Source organism: Anser cygnoides, chromosome 3 (assembly GCF_040182565.1).
Source record: "Anser cygnoides isolate HZ-2024a breed goose chromosome 3, Taihu_goose_T2T_genome, whole genome shotgun sequence".
In the NCBI taxonomy this organism is placed as follows: domain Eukaryota; kingdom Metazoa; phylum Chordata; class Aves; order Anseriformes; family Anatidae; genus Anser; species Anser cygnoides.
The window spans coordinates 55,497,149-55,516,722 of NC_089875.1; the positions used below are offsets into that span (position 1 = coordinate 55,497,149).

Consider the following 19,574-nt stretch of genomic DNA (forward strand, 5'->3'; position numbering starts at 1 on the left):
CCTCAGCTCCATTGTTAAAGCTGCGGTATTTTGGAGAGGATATGCTGATGTGGGAGATTCAAGAGTGAAGGAGGGTCAGCATCTGTGGAAGAGGAGCAGGTAGTCTGCCAAACTTTTTATCGTATCTTTTGGGAAAGGAGTGCTGGGAGTTCCTGGTTACTGACAGCAGACAAAAATGCTGTCGGAGGGGGAATGCGCGTTATTTATTTGTGCTGGGGTTTGTTTAGGCGGGGAGGGCAGGGACAGAAGGCACCGGTGCAAGGAGAGGAAGGGGAGCGCGCTTCCCTGCAGACCGAGCAGCGCTGGCCGGGGGCCGCTCCGCGCGGGGCCGCCAGGGGAAGCCGCGGTGTCGCCGCCGGGGGCAGGAGCTCAGCGGTGGTGCCTGGGGAGGGTGTTGCCTCCTGCCTGCGGCTGCTCCCCTCCGGGGGTAACTGATGCTGTCAGCGTTCCTTTGGGCGAGCTGGGATGCGCTTGGCGAGTGCTGGCGTCATAGCAGGGAGGCTGAGGCTTGGAAGGCTTTCCTCCGGAGCAGCTCTCAGTACGACTGACCTGGAAAGCATAAAAACACATCCTAGTGTTTCTTGCTGTACTGATGTAAAACAGCAGGAACAAGGCAAGACTGCATTTGAAAGCTTCCTTAAAGTAAGGCAAAAGTTATTAAAACTATACTTTTTAACTCTATGCTGTCAACTGCTTACATTTCACTTACCTCTATAAGCAGAGGTTTACCTCTGTAAAACCAGAGTGGTTTTAGATCACAGACCCATAAGAACGACAGAAAGCTAACCTATTTGCAGAAATACCAGTTTAATTCTACCTGACTAGATGCATATGGAGCTGAAATGCTGAATTTGGTCCTGAGTGAACACACGGTCTTGGCTAGGACACACGTTTCTGGTTGCGTAAGGGCTTTTGAAGTGACATAATCTTGTCTTATGAATCCTGCAGAGCAAGCATATGACTGAGAAGGGTCACCTGGCTCATAACGGTTCATTCCCCAGTGGCCGGGCTCCAGCCTGGAGAGAATGGCTTCATTTTTCCTATTTCCATGTTGTGGGGGAAGTGTATCTTTAAAGCAGTAGTGTATTGTCCTGCTTAGCTGCTCTGCTGGGAAGCCCCACCAGCACACCCAGCCCCAGCCCTGCTGTGTCCTCCTCTCCTTCTGAACCCACCATGTAGCAATCCGTGAGTGGCTCGTGCTTGTTCTAGCTATTGCTTAACCTGAGAGTGGTTCTTGGCAAGTGCATTCACGTCTGAGCAGAGCTGATGATGATACAAAGTGTTCTTGAATGTTTGTGTTCCTGCAGTAGTGCCATCACCCAGGCAGAGTAACCTTTAGGTTAAGGTGCGAGTTCACGGCAGTGTTAGCTCCTTGAGGCTTGACCGTAAGGAAAGAGTGGCTGTTATAAAATGTCAAGCTTGACAAGATGATTGCTGCTGTGTTTCTTCTCAAAAACCTTTCAGAGTCAACAATCCAGTTTGCTGCTACGAAGTCTTATAAAAAGCTGACAAAAAAAAAAAAAAAGAGCTTTTAAATATCCTATTCCCTAACTTCTGACTAATGCAAGATCTACCTGTTATTACTTACTAAGAAAACAATTATCTGTCATCGTACAAACATGCCTTATAAAGTAAATACGAAGTTTCTCAATGTTTACATTATTATATCAGTAATTTTTCACCTGTGCATGTGTAGTTTTATAAGGAACTGAAGGGATATACTTACTGTACACCTATCACCGTGCATTAAGGTTAAAAATGTCCATAAGCCTAAGTTTCAAGAGCCTGAGAATTGAAGGTGGAGCTACTTAGGGACATCAAGCACAGCGAGGAATCTTTTGTTACTAAAATGTATTTACTTTACATTGCCTACAGGCTAGGTGGATTACAACTTGTCCTGTAACAAAACTAAAGCAAACAGAGGGTTTGGGACTGTGCTGTGAAGTAAATACCACTTTTCCTACGGAGGGAACATGTACCTTTGCTTTCTGTCCCTAGCAAAATACCAGATCTCACTGTTTCAAGTACTGGAAGGCACTGTGCTATTGCAAATATTGTATGTGGTCCTGTGGATAACATCCACAGGAGAGCAGTTATCAGGATTGACTGGAATGGTGGCTTCTGTACTGCTTGTGTATGGGCCAAATATGGTCTTCGACTAGGAAGCTGTAGCAACTTCATATGTGTTTTTCTTAAAGTGAAATGATTTCAATTTTTTTTTCCCCTCCAAATGATAAGTAGATTACCATGGGAAAATGCAATTCTGTACCTGTTCCAATGTATCAGCAAAAAAGGCTGATCCAGTATTGTGGTAAGGGAATTAAAAATTCCCTGAACTTTACAGAAAACTGTGTAGATTTCACCAAAAAGAGTTTAGTTAAATTTTCTGGTTCTCTGCTGCGAAGGATCGTTCAAGAGAAGGACATAAGAATGAATGACTTAGTGGCTTGTTCCTGTGCTTGCTACTTTCGAGACCTGTTTTGATCCAGGAAACAACTTTGGGCTGAGGCAGAGGAAGGAGGTGCCTTCTCCTGTAGTGCCATGAGGTGAGAGTTTTAATCTGGGGGAAGTTCACCAGGAACCTTTGTTGCAACTCAGCATCCTGTAATTACTCTTGATCTGGTTGCAGATTCAGAAGGTACCTCCAGCTCTTCTACATGGTAGGTCTTTTAACTTTTTATACCCCAACATACAGACACTGTACATCACAAATGTTGCTATGACTTCTAGCTGGGAATGTCTTTCCTAACACCACTTTTGCTAGAAAGCATGTGTTTTTCTGGTAGCTGCCTCCTCCCTGAGACCAAAGATTCAAGTGAGCCAGAGAAAGAAACGAAATGAAGTACTGTGCTGGTTTTGGGGACCACTCAGATCTTGAAAGTATTTTCTTGTTTTTCTGCTTAACAAATGTAAAGATTGGTCACCTAGAAACATTACTGTTAAGTTTTGCTGGACCTGAGCCAGCCAAATCCCAATTCTGTTGCCATCCTGAGCTAAATTCTGAATCCAGGGTTGTGGATCTGGAGAGCTGAGTAGTTTGGATATGTGAGACAAGCAGATTTCCCCCTGGAAACTGCAAGAGTTTGGGAAATGTAGTGCTGTCACACCTGAGTAACTGTGCATGTATCAGCTCAACCTGGCTGAATTCAGTAGCTCTGACTCAGCGCTGCCTGTGCTGCAGTTTAGGTGGTGTTTTGCAAAGCCCTGCAGTGCTTATAGTGTGCCTGTTTGCCCAGTTTCTCACTATCCTTCATAATAAAGAACTAGACTATATTGATAAATATATTTATAAAGAGTAAAATAAGCATCAAGTTAAGGGTGTTGGAAGTAATCATAACTGCGTAATGAAATCCCTTCCTGGATGGAGTTTCCAAATCAGTTTTGTTAATTAGTCTTGCATTGGTTATTGGCTTAAAAAAAAAAAAAAAAAAAGGATCTTGGAGAAGAAAGGATCTGCTGATATACCTTTAGTTTAGTTCTGATCTACTGGTTGTAGAGATGGTCAAGCGAAAAACAGTCAACAAATGCTCATGCCTTGCTTGAAACGTACTCATAGCGTAGAAAACATTCAAGAAGCACAATCTTTTCCCCATGGAGAATTTGAGTGTGCTCAAGAGCTTTTGTGATTTTTGTTGTTGTTTGTTTTATCCCAATCATATAAGCCTTAATTAAATTATTTTTAGGGCATATGGAGAGAAGTCTCAGAGTTGACACATAGCTAACTGCCATGCTGTGAATACATATTATTTCAAGGCTGTTAATACTGCAGATTGCAAATATTGTCATTCTAGTGTACACTTTCAGTAAATCCATTGGAATGGGAATATAAAAAGGATAAAGAAAGCATGCCTATAACTTCTGTAAGTAGCCAGTGATTTTCTTACCACCCCTAGGTAAAGTGGTGGTGGATGTCTTGAAATCCTTGGTCTTTTACGCTGACCAACCCCCTGTGTGTGTACCTGTTATCCTCTTTATCCTGCTAGTTTCCATTTAACTTTTCCAGTGCAAAGATTTCATTGATTGATCTGTCCTTTTCCGAAGCACGGGTGTATATTCTTGAAAGAAACAGATTAATTTCTCCATGTGTCTCAGTACTCTGTTGCTTGGTCTGTACTGCCATTGACTTCTGGTCTCTTCTATTGCTGTGTGAATTGCTGATGAACTCAGTTTTGCTGTCCAAGATCTAACAGAGTGAGTGATAGAAAATCTTTTACTTCACTGTCTAACTGGAATTATTGTTTACTGAAAGGTAATGGAAGAGACGAGAACTCCATCTGTTTAGACAAAAATATGCAATTGATATGACTGTAATGAGGTCATAACTTGCCAGAAAAGAAGCTCTGAAACAGGAAAATCAGGCTGCACTGCTGAACAGGATGAGGAAAGTGTCAGTGTGATAAGACTGCATACTTTATCTACTTCGTCTCTTGGGACTTTTTCCTTCAAACATAAAATCATATTTTGTCAGTAGTTGATTAATTAGGTGTTGCAGACAGATCTAGTCAATAGAAAGTAAACCTTGGCTGTTCCTTCACTTTTAGTTTTCTATATCTGATTTTTGGTAGCTATCAGAATACAGATGTGTGGTGAGAGTCTAGACCACCCACTGAAGAAAAATGTGTCCAGGTCCATGCCTTCCTGGGGCAAAGACACATGCCTATAAAATCTGTGTGCTGATTTTATATTTAAGAGTGATATTTTGTACTTTTGACAGAAAATGTGATCTTAAGCACTGACTGAAATCTTGATTTCATGTCTCTGTAGCTTAAGATACTACGTGTGATAGCTTAGGTTTCATTTATTAATCTTAAAGTAAATAAAAAGCTTGAACCAAAATATTAAAATTTCCTGACATTGTGCTTGAGGTGATAGAGAAATTATGGAAATGGTTCTTAGTGTGTTGTGTTCACTTCTGTCATGTTCTGTAAAACAAAATAAGATTTTCTCAGCATACTGGGAGAAATAGTTCTGGTTTTGTAATATGGCTGCATACTGGAGATCTGGTACATGTGGGCATGAGAGAAGACATAACATAATATGAAGGAATGATCCAATTTACTGGTCAAGAATTGATGCTTCTAGTTGTCAGCCCGTATTTCAGAAGGCGCATGAGCTAGCAGATAAACATTTTTTTAAGATTAAAAAGTTTCATCCATCCATCATCTTTCATGTTCTCACTTGAGTTTTTTTGGCCCTCATTTGGCTTGTTGCTCTACAAACAGCACTGTGCTAAGTATGCAGTCTTATGTTGGTTATAAGGTCTGAAAACTATCAATGAACCCTCCTTGAATTTCCCTTGAAGCACTTAAATTTATACTTGAAAGCTTTATTTTATTAGCACCAGAATTGAATTTAAGAAGATTTCACTATATACTTTATATATATATATATAATATATATATATACATACATATAAAATAGTTATTTCAGTTTGAGCTTTCCAAAAAATGGATATGCTTGTAGCTGGAATTAGCTAGAAAACTTTCTCTCGTGTCTTTTACAGTGTTTGCAAGTGGATATCGTAAGGATTTTCCGTGTTCCATCCTTGTAATTCTGCTGTTTCATTAAAATCAGATAAGCATGCTGTAACTGCTACTGCAAAACCATTGGCTAACCTTTATTTTAAAAGAAATGTCTTGTTAGGAGCAGAATTAAAGGTTGGCTATGCTGCTGTAAGAAACGGTCATCATTCTACCTTGTAATTATACACATACAACACAGTATGAAGTTCGAAGTTGAGGATTAGAACCCTGTATAGAACAAGAAATCATTAGGAAATGTTTCCTAGCTGAGCTTATTTTAGTAATGTTGGAGATAACACTGTAAGCCTGAATTACATTGTCAGCACAATTGTATCAAGTTACCCAAACCTACAAGAAAGTCTGAGAAATGTTGCTGGTAGTAATTTTTAAGTCTTTTTCTTCTGCTTTCCACATTTCATTTGAAATCAGTATGGATCTAAAGTGTATATCTGAGCTCTGAAGCTGGCCTGTATATTAAAGCCTGAATTGTCTTTGAAAGTTTTTTTTTTTTTTTTTTTTCCCAATGGAGTAATATTTGAAGCGATTTCTGTGGTGTAACGACTAGAGTCTGATGCTGTCAAGCTAGGACAAGTGCAAAACATTTAGAGTAAGTCAAGCCTGACCTGAAGTTACTGGACAGTAAATGGACTGGGGTGCCCAGTAACCAGGCTATCATGAACAGCACATGGTTACAAATCTGGTGGTTCAGAATTTCTTTTACAATCGTCGAAATTTATATACATTTGAAAAAAAAGAGCCCCTCATGAGAACCTGTAGGTAACAAATTCAGTAAAAGTTCAGCGGAGAATGTTTTGATATCTCTAGTTATAAATTAAGAACATCTAAAATGGTGGTAGTGAAGGAGTGGCAACTAGAGATGCAAATGAATGATGACAATGAGGTAGTTAGTGAAAAAGGATAGAGGAGAAGAATGTGCTAATGTTCAGTCAAAACAGTAAGCAGCTCTTTGAAAACATGCTGGGAAAAAATAAGTAGGGAATGGCAAGGGTACATACAGAATGGCTTGGTTTTGATGACTTAGATATCTTAAAAACCAAATGTGGCGAGAATTTCTTGCAAAGAAAACAGTATCATTCTCTTAATTTAAGCTGCAATTGGCTAGTAACAGATCTGCTTTTCTCTATGCCTACGTGAACCCCAGCTTTCTCTCCTGACACTTGTATGTTGGTTGTTAATCTAAAAGGTGAGAGGAAAGGGCAGGGAATGGTTCACTTGGATGGAGGACTTCTTAAGGGCATTAGTACGTGTGACACTTGTTTGTTTGATTGAATCTATATTCAGAGTTGTCAGAAGTAGGAAAAAGGAGGGCATACCTATCTTATCTTATGAAAAACTCAGTACATGTCAGATTAAAGATTTTGTCAAGCTTGATTTTCTCTCATAATTGCAAAGCTGCGTTTGTATCCAAACAGGAAGCATACTCCACCATTGTGAATCTTGCATATAATTCATCATGTTGAAAAGTGTGATCTTATTTGTGAAATTGAAAATGTTCAGGTTTGAGTTTCAGTAGTTGCACAAAGCATCAGAATTGAAGAAATCCTGCGTTGTGCAGCAAGCTGTCACTCATTTTCATTCAGAACAAGATAAGAAACCTCCCGACTCTGGTATGTTATGAGTAATACTATAAGTCATTGAATTAGACAGTCTCATGGAGCAAGGTGGCCTTGCCCCAGAATGAACCATTTCTCTGCACTGTTTTGATATTACTTCATTCGTATGCTTGCTTAATTTAGAACACTTAGTGTTATGCTCAGAGACACATAACCCATTTCTTATTCTTGGATGATAGCTAACTCTTTCACTTCTAATTCAGGCTCTACACATCAGAAGTCAAGTGTTCATTAATATATGTTAAAGTGTAAATACTACCGTTCCTTCTCTGATTACTCCTTTACTCACTCTTCCCTTTCCTTCACTGGAAGAACTTAGGCTATTGGAATAAATATTCCATAAAAACAATCACATGGAAGTTTTTGGTCACTTTGAGGCCAGTTTTAAAATAATTTTGGTAAAATGTTTTCCTGTCCATTGTGGTATTCCATCCATTTTCATAGGCAAAGCAAGACTTGCTTCAGTTTCACTCAAAAGAAAAGCTACCAAATACTGGAGGATAGTTTGTAACTGAAGGAGTACCAAGGTAATTGTTTTACCAGTTACTATTGCAATATAAAAAAATCCCATGCAATTTCCCACAAAGCCTCTACAAAAATTTGAACAGAAATGTCCCTTTGCATTTTATTTACTCTTAACTCCCTGGGGGAGGGGGGGGGGGGGGTGGAAGAGGGGCAAAGACCTTGCTGTCTGGGGAACTTGTTCCACTGCTTGACCATCTTCACAATGAAAAAGGTTTTCCTTCTGTTGAGTCAGAATCTCCCCTGCTTTAATTTAAGACCACTCCCTTGGCCTGCTGTGTACCTCTGATAGAGACTTAACTTTTTCAAAATAATGAAAAAATGTTAAGGCACCTTATTCAGGCACTTCAATTTGTAGGTGCTGGCTGCTACCAGCTGCCCTCCCTGGCTCAAGGCTCTCTATTCTCTAGTCTGAGCCCTCCAATCCTTTCTGAAAGGGGCATCTGCTCTAACCTCTTGACAATGTTTGTGGCCTGTTCCTGCAACAATGTTGTTTCTGGAGATGGGCTTCTTCCCGATGTTAACCTATGGGGGAGGAAAGACTCCCAGCTCTGTTACAGGACTTAATCTCTTTATTTGCATTTCTGTAAGGGCAAATCCATAACATTACAAGTCTACCCCAAATTCTGTGTTTACCTTAACTTCTAAGTTAAGTTTGTCAAGTAAAGCTCTCCTTGGTCTGTAAGCCCCTGATGCCCTTTGTAAGGAGTGTTAATGGGTCAGGGAGAGACCTTGTGCCTCGGCTCTGAGGGGAGCTTGTGAGGACAGGAGGGTGTGGGTGATCCGGAGAGCAGCCTGGAGTCGTGGCCAGGAAACAAACACAGGTCAGACCTGAATTTGCTCTGCCACAACGCTGCCGTGTCCGCAGGGCTAAAGGACATAACTGAGCTCTGGGGAACGACCCCTGCGGCTCCGTGCTGAGCACGCCTCAACTCCTGCTGCAGGTGAGTGCCCGCTGAGGGACGGATCGGGGGGCTGGGGGCTCTTTTTGCTTCATTATCTCGCCTGTTTGTGCCCCACGGCTTCTCTTGCCGCCTTCTCGGAGCTTCAGCGGGAGCCATCGGGGCCGAGAGCCCAGGGACGGGGCCGCCTCTTTGCCTCCCTCCCTGCCCCAGCGTCGCGGCCGGCGGGTGGCCGTGAGGCGGAGCCGCCGTGTGGCCGCGGGGCGGCGGGGAGGCGGGCCCGGTGGCGGCGGCGGCGGCGGCCCGGTGTGTCGGGCGCTGCCCGGCAGGCGGCGCTGTGGCCGCCCGCGCCGCTCTCGGCTCGTCTGGGAGCTGCGCTGCCAGGAGCCCCCGCGCGTCCGCCATATTGGCGCCCGCGCCGCAGCCGCTGCGCCTTGTTCCTTCACCGCCTCCCGGCGCGACCCGGCGGAGCCCGGCGGGGGACGGGACGCGGGCGCCGCCGCCGGGCGGGGAGCGGGGCTCGGAGGCCGGGAGGAGCCGAGAAGGAGCCGGGCCCGCGGCCCTGCTGCGCCAGCCGCCATGGCGAGGAGGCCCGGCGGCTCCTGAGGCGGGCGCGCACGCACGCACCGAGCGAGGCTTAGCCCCCTCCCGGCCGCCATCAGCGGAGAGAAGCCGCCCGGCCCCCTTCTCCGCCGCGACATGGAGGCCGTGAAAGCCTTTAACAGCGAGGTGCGTGACCCCCTCGCCGGGCTCGGGGAGCGGGCGGGGCCGCGGGGCCCGGCGCCTCGCCGCGGGGAGGGGGCGGCAACGGGCGCGGGCAGGGGAGCGGGCGCCGGGCGGTGGCTGGGGAAGGGGCCGGGGCCGCGCAGCCCCGGCCGGGGGCAGGGGCAGAGGCGGTGGCGGAGCGGCCTCCGCCCCGGGAAGGTCGGCCCGGGCTGGGGCGGGGCGGGGGAGCGCTCCCCGGGGGCTTCCAGCCTGCGCCGGGCGGGAGAGGGCTGCTGACAGCCTGCGGGGAGCGGCGAGGAGGACGGGGGGGGGAGGAAGAAGGGGGGAGAGGATGGAGCGGGGGAGGCCTCCCTCCCGCCCCCCGGGGGGCTCCCCTCGCCCCTCCAGCCGCCCTCGATCTCCCTCTCTCCCCGCCTCCCGGAGCTGCCTCGTTGAAATATGGGGACGGGGAGGCCCGGAGGCTCGCCTGGGTGGTCGGAAGGAGCGTGTTCAGAGAGGTCGGGGCGGCAGCAGGCGTTCCTGCGCGCCTTGCACCGAGCTGCCGTGCTGCACCTCGGCGCTGTGAGCCGCATCGCCGGGGACGGCACGCCAGGGCGACAGACACCCCCTGGCCAGCCAGGTAGTGACACGGCGTGGGGCTGCTTCCCGTGCCCCTGGTTAATATTTCTTTTTATCGCGAGGCTGTTCGTGCGACAACTGGTGCCTTCCTCTTCACAGCAAGAGTTTGTGTCGCTTACCTGTGAAAGTTGAGGTGAGAATAAGGAAACAAACACCTAGTAGGTCATATGTCATAGGAAACTGGACTTACACATATATTGAAGGTAGAAAGTATCAGCTCTGACTACAACGTATACTTCTGCACACTGCCCAGTATGGGAGCTCCAGGTTGCCCTCGCTCTCTGCCCCCAGCCTACAAGTGACATGGTTTTAACAACTTAAAGGAATACAATGTTATTTCATTTTATTAAATGGTAATTTTATTTTTTTTTTCTTAGTGATGTGCTAATGTGCTAACCCTATTTCTATAAGTCAAAACACAATTTTTACAGGTTTTAAAACAGGCGGGTACTTCCTTGTAACTCAGTAGCAGTTGAGTAACCGTAACCGATATACAATTATAGGTATTGCATGTAATATAATTTAAATTCTTAAGTGGAAGAATCACAATGATCACTAAAAGAAAGATAAGATACTACAAACTAGTTTTTTCCATTTTATTTTTGAATTAGCTTACATACTACAATCTTAAGTAGGGAAAAGGAAAAGGCTGGTTACAAGAACAGAGGAGCATAAACAGATTAGAACATTTCTCTCATGTATACTTGCTAGTGTGAGCAAAAGTTTTCACTACCATATTGGAAAACAACTTCTGACTTGCTGCACACTCAGGTATAAGTACAGTCAAAATGATTAACTCCAAAGACTTAGGGTGAAAACCATACTGAAGAGAAGAGCTTTAGGATATGCCTTAAATCTTTTAAACGCTTGGAAAAGAGTATGCTTTGGATTGTTGAAAAAGAAAACACAGAAGATGAAGTTATGATATTTTAATCATTTTTTTTCCTATGGCATTAATAGACAGCATCTATGATTAGACTTGCTTTTATGATTTCTTTCTGTTTTGGTTTAACCTGTGTCTTTGTATTGGCATGCAGGAATGTTTTAAAGATACTGTTACCAAAACCCTGATCCTGGAAGTAAACGATACAAAACTTGCTGTGTTTATGGAGTCCTGAGTATAATTGCTAGCCACTCCAACACCTCTGTACCAAGTGCAGAACTTGATTTTATCTTAACTTTTTGTAGTTGTTTCTGGTCTAACTGACCTATGCGCATTTTGCATTTTAGAACTGTGAATGTGACTAATAAATATTTTAAATAGGTGAAGTGGATGAGTCCAAAGGTTGTAGTCTGTGCTATACCTAAATACTTTTGATTAATTTAATTCACTTCTAAAATTCCTTTTCTTTGTTTATATGATGTTTTAAGGTCATGTTATACTCCAAAATGACATCAAAATTCCGTTCTAGGGATTTGGGGCTTAAAATAGATGTAGATTAAATTTAGCAGCAGATGGGATAGAGTAAATTTGTAGGGAAAAAAAAAAAAACACCAACCTTTTACCATGCCTTCTCTTATGCAGTTTGCATTCAGTTAACAATTTTACTGTAGTTGATGTAGTTCATGTAATTTACTGGTGAAATCTAGGTGATGCTTTAGAAGGAACATTCCAAATACATTTAAACACTTAAATCTGCAGTGTAGGTACTTCTACTGTTTGTTTCTTGTTTTTCAGGGAAGGAGTTGTGTTTGGATTCTGCAATGAAGCTAAAATAAAGACAGAGGTCCATCTAGATAGTGTAAATTGCTCCAAATGTATGTGTAAACTGAGCAAGATCCCATATTATAGCTGTCCTATACAGTAGGCACAATTGAAGTGATTAGCATAGAGTGGTCATTAATTTGTTTAGAAAGAAATCTCAAGTTTCCTTGAATGCCAAGTACTGGAAGTAATGCGTGCTGTTGCAGAAAGTTGTTCCATGTCCAGTGATGATACTTGGCATTGTCAGTGCTGTGCCTAATTGTGTATATAAAATTAGCTCTAACATTTAAAGTCTTGGGAGAGGTAAATATGAAGATGAGAAATCCCACTGACAAGTAAAACACGCTCAGTATTGTTTTATTGCAATGGTTGGTACTTTATCTTTGAGTAAAAATTGAACAAAAACACAATATTATACAACTGACTTGGTGTATCATTATTTGCTAGTGTTTCATACTGTACAGTTTATCGTTTGCTACAGTTGACGTCCTAAAGTTTAGCCACTGCAGAATCTTTTTTTCCAAGTCTCAGTTCAGGCCGTGAGCTGCTTCTGAAAAGTATGACACCAAAGTCAAGAACAGGTCTTGACAGAAGAAAATGGTTTAAATGTTTCAAATTCTTTATACGTTCCTTAAAAGGTATTTTGTTAAAAAGAATTCAAATGAACTAGAGACAAGCATGCTTTCTTGCAGAGTGCCAGCACAAGGATGATAGTGGTGTAATTGCAAACTTAAGTGATTAAAACCTAATATTTGTTATATAGTTCAGTGTTAAAGCCTTATTGTCAGCTTCAGAGCTAGCCATTCTCAAATCAGTTTCAGATACTGTGCCGGAAATTGTTTGGGGATGCTGTACTCCAGAGTTTTCATGCAATTTTGAGATTTAATTTACGGAAAGCAGAGATTACAGATTAGTTTTAAATACAGTATAAACTGGATATTTGAAGTAATACTTTGTTAACCACATTAACTGCATCTTCTATGCATTTCTAGTCTTGGAGCAGCGCAATATATTACTGACATCAAAGATGCAGTTTTTTAAAGGGAAACTGTATGTTTAGAGGGAAAAAAAAATAAAAAGGAAAAGACAAAGCTTCTCCCTGAAGCAGCCACCAAGAAGAAGCAGCTTCTCTGTACAGTAGGGTTTTGGTCTTTTTTGCATACAAATGGATTGAATGGAAAAATTAGTATCATGGAGACATGGAAGTATTTGAACAGGAGGATGCACACAAAGCACTCTAAAATTAAGGCAGTGCTTATAATTTGCATAAAGAGCAATATGGGTTCCTGTGCCTTTTCTCTTGTTAATCTAAGTGTCTTCTAGGTGAAAGAGCCACAATTAAAACACGCATAGAATTGTTAGACTGGACTTCAGCAGTTATTAGCAATGAAAGAGGTTGTCTGCACGTAGGTCATGATAAAATGAGCTCTTGGTGTGCAGAATGGTTGTGGGAGCCATATAAGATGAGAGGAAGCGATATGTAAAATCATCGTTACGTTTGGGTTAACTGCTGCTTCTGAAGTTTGTCAGTGGCATGAGTGTAGCAGTCACTGATCATTTCACAGAATCGTCTAGGTTGGAAGAGACCTCCAAGATCACCCAGTCCAACCTCTTACCTAATACTAACAAGTCCTCCACTAACCCATATCACATTTGCTGGTGATGCAGTTAAATATAAATATACTCAATTTTACGTAATTGTCTGTTGGTCACCTTTACCATGATGTTTCTTTAGAGGGTATGTTGTAGGTGGCAGCAAGGAACAATTCAGTTAGCTGGACTGGAGAACAGTTCAGAAATGGGAGCAACGGTGGCGGCGGTGAACAGTTCAGAACGTGCCCCTTGGAAATAACCCACATTTTAATTACCTGTTGGAGAATATAGGTGCATGAAAGTACAGAAGTGTAAATCAGTTGTTCTATTTTAGAATACTTTATTTAAATGGCATATTCTAAAAATCACCAAGGCATCTTTTTCACAAAAGACTGTCAGTTGATGCTAAAAAAAGCTAAATGGTATGCCTCATAAAGATGCTAAATAAAGATTGATGCTGAATAGCTGGAGTGAGTGTTAAAAAGGATTCTCTTTGAAAAGAGGAGCCAGGGCTTTGAGCAGTGCAAGTAGTGATACTAGCAGTTGTGAATGAGGAACAGTGAAAGGGCACGTAAGCTGCTCTGGAGCAAGTTATTTCTTAGACCCTGCTGCACATTTCATGGTGGCTGAAGCACCTGAAACATCTGCAGAGTTGGTGGTAGTGGTGGTGGTTGTTTTTTCTTACCACTGAGCAAATGAGAAATCCTGTCTGTTTCCTTTTCTCTCTCACTAATAGTTTAATGGTGGTAGAGAAGTGCAACCTGCTTTCACATCCTCTGCTGTTTTGAATAATTCTGCAACTGTTACATTTGAAGCTTTCTTACTTTTTGTTTATCTGATACTGCATTTATCATCTGAGATTCGTAACTTTTCCTGTAGCAAATTGGGATGAAAACTTTTGTTTTACCTTCTATTCTTAATTTTCAGAATAAAAAAACAACCTGCTGTATTTGCATCTGCATATAGACACATCTGGAAAGTTGTCTCCATTTTTCATTCTTAACCTCCGGCTTGGATGTAAAAAAGTTCTTCAACTTTATTTTGCTTCATAATCCCATAGTACACCCCTGAGAAAAAAACACTGAATCTGCAGAAATCTTATAAATTCCCTTAAGATACAGCAAAACATTTAAAATATTGTTAATTTCACTTTTGCTGTCAGGGATATGAAGAGCAGTACCGGTGAAATGTAAATATTTCACCAGGTTGCTTCCCAGCAAGAGTTGACCTATTCACCTTTTTGTTAAAGGTGTGTATGGACAGAAATCACTTTTCTCATCAGGACGTAGTAAATATGAAATTGATGTTCACCTGATTAAACGTCTCCGTGTGTGCTGAATAAATATTTACAGTCTCAATATCTCATTTTCAAAACCTGATGTGATCTTAATCTTTCTCCAGTCACAGAATCCTGAGTTCTGGCCTTGTAAATGATCATATAATGTGTATGTAAATGTAATGTAAATGATCATGTAAATGTGCTAAAGGCCCCAAATATTAGCTTTCTTTTCTGCATATATTGCTCAATGACCTCATGTCTCCTGTGAAGTATCATAGGGCAGACCTTGATTATTTTTCTGCCTTCTGTGCATACACTTTAGATTTCTTCTTAAACCGTGGTCTAGATTAGATCCCTGTGTGCTTGGAGGAGGTGGGGGGCGGTAATGTAGACCTCTGGATTCTGCTAATGCTGCTGGGTTGTGACCGGGTAGTTCCAAGTATCGCTCCTGTTTGCTGTTCATTTAGAGCACAGCAAACCATTTTGCAGTTGAACACAAATGCCCTTCTGAACTCTCATGACTACAGTTCCTTTGATTTTTTTCACATGCTCACTAAGACCATGCCTGGGGCTACAATCTTTTGCAAAGTACTTGAAATTATCTTAACAAGTCTTATTAGAGTTTGCCATCAGCAGTCTGTTTTCCTCTGGCAGCAGTAACAGTGGAGTCTAGTAATCCAAATGGCTTTCTTATAGAAAATCAAGAAATATTCAGAACAAGGGTATTTGATAAAACACATCTTCAAATGAGATCCAGACATTTGATTATTTTCATGGGGAATTTTTCACTTAGGGGGAGGCCTGTTTTTTTTCATTGTCCGTAAAATTGGTCCATCTCTGGACAGCGGCTGAGAAATTTGTCTCCCGAGTGGCTGACTCAGCCTTGGTTAGGGCCTGCATTCCTGGCCTCAGCAAACACCGGTGCAACCCATTGTGAGGCCTGGCACAATGGTATGTAATTGTCTGTTCACATGTGCATTCAGAGGTCAGCTTGGCTTTGAACTCCATAAACAATATTAGTCCTTGTTCTTGTAGCATAGCTTTTTGTGAATTGCATGAGCTGTTCTTCCATTTCTTCATTTCTTTGGAGCTATTTTTCTGCCATATTTCTCTGGGAGTACTGACAGCAGCAGCAGCCTACTAGGTGATTTTATTAACCTTATTCACCTGCTGCTTCTAGATTCTAGCATGTGTTCTTGAAGAGAGCAAGAGGGTCTTCAGCTACCACTATACTAGTTCTGAACTTCACCTCTCTTTGCCAGCTCTACTGACCAAAACCAACCCTTTTATATATATAAATATATATATATATTTAAAGGAGTTGTTAAAATTTGGAGAAACTAAGAGGAAATGAGTGCATTGCCACCATGACCTTCAGTCAGATTTATTCCACTATAAACAGAACATGTATTTCTTGTGACAGCCCACTCCTTATACCCTCAGGCTTTTAGCGAGTGAGCTACCATTTGTACAGAAGTGGCAACCGTGGACATACAACAACTTGACGTTGTCTTTCCACTTTTTTCAAGAGCTTGCCTACAGAGTTCAGCTGATTGTACTAGATAGAGTTTTGATGGTGTGAATTTTCTTACATTTCAGATGAATAATACTGGATTGCTACTTTTTTCTAGCGTTCTGATTATACAAGCATGTAGCTGGTTGATATTTTTCCGATGCTTTGACATGTGGAAATATAATACACGTATTTAAGTTAATAAAATATATATATTGAAGATAAGGCATCTGCAGCAAAGCCACTTTCTGCATAGCAAAAATAATGCATTTTAACCAGTTTATGGTTTTGACAGCCAGTGCTCTGGTTCCCATTTACAATATTAGTACAAAAGATGTGTTAGAGAGGGAAGAGCAGAGCTTGGATCCCGGAGCCAGTAGCAGCAAAGAGCAGTGGTTTGGGTGGGTGGCAACTGAGCGTAGCACAGTAACAGCAGAGTTTGAAGGTACCCGTTTCTGTAGCCTTGTCCTTGTTTATTTTGAAGTTCTGTCTTAATTATCACATCTGTTTTGAAAGATTGGAGTAAATACTTTCTTTTTCTGAGCACTGATTACAGCTGCACAAGGTATTTTGTAAAAGGCAGTGAACAGCTGTATTACGTTGTTGAATTGGAATTTATAATTGAAATAACATGCATTTTTGGGAAAGATATTTCAGCAGATCCATCTTCTTGTGCTGTTTGGCCTAGGGTTCTGTGTTTCCACATATTCATTGATTTGGATTTGAGTGGTGAGGGTTTTCTTCTTTTTTGGAGGGCTGGGAATTTGGAGGGTTTGGAGGGTAGGGGATTTATTAGTCACTTTTAAAAACAGAAATAGAATTGATTACATGTATCCTTTGCTTTCCATCCCAAGTATTCTATAGCTTCTTGAAAGTACAAAGTGCTTTCAAATGAATGCTGCTCATTCTAAACTGCTGCTTTAAAAATCTTGGACTTATAGAATGCTTTATAGAGCTCTCTTGGCAGATCACTTAGAAACTAGTAGGATAGATAGAAAATGCAATTGTAATGTTTTTGATACTGATGTGATTCAAGTTTTAAAAAGAGAAATAATCATGTTTATAAAGGTCTTTACATTTTCCAAAAACCAAGTCCGAAGAGCTTACAATATATTAAGCAGATTATTGAAAACTTATGGAAAGATCTGATCAAACAGAAGTTTTTCAGAATACTATATCTCCTATCCATATCAACAGGACAAAGCTGGTTTGTATGGAAAGGAATAGGTTGTTCTCTGAATCTACTGTAAATGGCAACTATAGGTTACATGTTGATTTTAAAGCTTGGTAACTAGATAAGCAGTAGTAGGTTACTTAATTTTCAGAAATGTGAAGTGGAACACTTAGCAGGAAAAGAGAAACACATGTATTTAACAAATGTGTTGGTTACAGAGAAATCCAAGCTGCTACAAAGCATGATAGTTTTTTATTACTATTTTGAATCATAAAGTTTTGTTAGGAATGCAGGGAATTTTAAGCCATACCTAAGGAGAAAGCTTTGAAATCAGTACAACAGGAGAACTTTTCTTTTAAGCCCTAAAAGCAGTTGGCAAAGAAAATACACAGCTCTTTGATTTTCAAAACATTTAGGATCTGTCCCTGTACTTTGTGTCTTAAAACTGTAGAGGTATGATTGTATTTAGACTTCTCAAAGGCACCTAACTTCATACTACACTCCTTTCTTCCAAATCAGCACGTTGCAGCAAGAACAGAGGGTCCTTCTCCAGCGAGGGCAGCCTGTGAGCTGGCCTCTGGAATCCTGCGGGCTGATGTTGTCTCTGAAGATGACAGATTTTTCTGTTGGTGGCATAGAATTAGCTATAAATCATGCAAAAATGTTAATAGTGGAAATGAGCAGTGTGGCAGGAAGGACGAGGGAATTACAGAAAGTGAAATAGCCCTTTTATGTTCCCTGCTTTCTTATGCAATATGCTTTCGAGGGTCATGTGGACCTGTTGATCAATCATCTTTCTGTTGTTGGGAGCTTGGGCTTTGGTAATGCACTTAGTCTTGCCTAGCTATTTTATGTGGCACATATATTTTTTTCTAAGCTTTTTTGTTCCCGTGCAACCAACATTTTCAGTTAGTACAACGAGAATAAGAGGAATTGTATTTTATGGCTTGTTAAGATCTGGGGGCAAATAAAGAATGTTCTAGAGGCAGTGGCCTCTATTCTGAACTAAACATCTATTTCTTAGTTGCAAGCAATTCAGGAGGCTAGACTGGAATCCAGGTTTCTTCAAACTGTAGTTTTAGGTTCATAGTCTATTCGTACAGAGCAGGTTATACCAATGGGACTTAGAAGCTTTCTTTGAAAGTAGTAAACAAGAGGATTTAAAGAAAATTGTAAATAGGCCGTAGGATGGCTTACAGCTCTAAAATATGAAAACTAAAATGGAATTTTGTCATTCGATCTCAAAATTGTTCAGGCTCGGTAAACTTGTTGTGCTTCCTCAAACTGAAATGGGTAGGAGAAGGATTAAACAAAGGCAGTGATAGTAATACCTGCCTTCATCACATGCTGAAGAGTTCTTGGCTGGAGTCTGGCTTGTTGGCTCTCCACTTTATTTTACTCAACTGTTTACACACCCTGTTAGGGTGAGTATGCAGATGTCTTCTGCAAACATAAACATGTGTGGAGAGTAGTATATAATACGACTGACATGTAGGGAGTAAGCTTTTTAAGCAAGTGTTCTCAGTTGCTTTTAAATATTTTATAAATCAATTAAGTGTAAAGGCAAAAGGAAAACACTGTGATATCAGGCATATTGAATGCTATTTTTGTGCTTTAATATAAATGACATCATGCACTTTAAGTGTTTGAAAACAGCTGTGCTAGGATGGTTGCTGTTGAATTGCAACCCTGTCTTGTTCTGTGCTTTTCTAGTGTTGGTTTTTGGCATCTCATATTGTCTTTCACTGATTACTGGAAGAAAATATCTTTTAATTGTTCTCATTTCAAACTAAAATGTCATATGCAGAGTGGAGCACCTGTAATTCTGGTCATCTTACCTGCACATCTTTGATCTGTAGTTTAAACTTTTTGTGCAGCTCACAGAAAATGTGCTAATTGGGTTCAAATAACAGTTCTCACTGGTAGGTCCTAGTCAGCTCCAATCAAAAATCTTATTCACTGAGGGATGCGCTTAAGTAACTTTTCTAGACAGTAAAATTGAGGAGAGCATAAAAAATGCAACATAATAAAACTTGTTGATTATATCTCATTTTTTAAAGCATTGACTGACAATACTCTTTTCTTGTTCTTTGCAGTGTGGTGATGTAGATATTTGGTAAGCAATTCAGTGACTATTTCTGTATATACAGTTGGATTTGATTTATTTCTAATGCTGTTGAAATGTGAAAAAAATAATTTGTTAATCTGTATTAGCCATGACTTTGAAGTATTTATTTTGTCTTCTCTACTTCAAAATTGCAAACATTTATTATTGTATATGATGTCTGCTTAGTGTTGTTTCCTGGTAGCAGCCAGGACCAAATGCTTGAGAGAAAAAGATATTTCAGTAGAGGTATGTGTAATTGATATCCAAGATATCAGTTCT

The 19,574-nt window shown here is 41.2% G+C and overlaps 1 protein-coding gene across 4 annotated transcripts in view; it reads left to right on the top strand.

The window, feature by feature from the left end:
- The first annotated feature begins 8,944 nt into the window (after positions 1-8,944).
- SCAF8 (SR-related CTD associated factor 8) overlaps positions 8,945-19,574 on the top strand; it is a 157,739-nt gene continuing 147,109 nt past the window's right edge. For all 4 annotated transcript variants that reach the window (XM_066994214.1, XM_066994213.1, XM_066994212.1 and 1 more), the window contains exon 1: positions 8,945-9,309. In XM_066994214.1, coding sequence (XP_066850315.1) covers positions 9,280-9,309 — 30 coding nt within the window. In that variant the 5' untranslated portion in view covers positions 8,945-9,279. The remainder of the gene's footprint in view (positions 9,310-19,574) is intronic.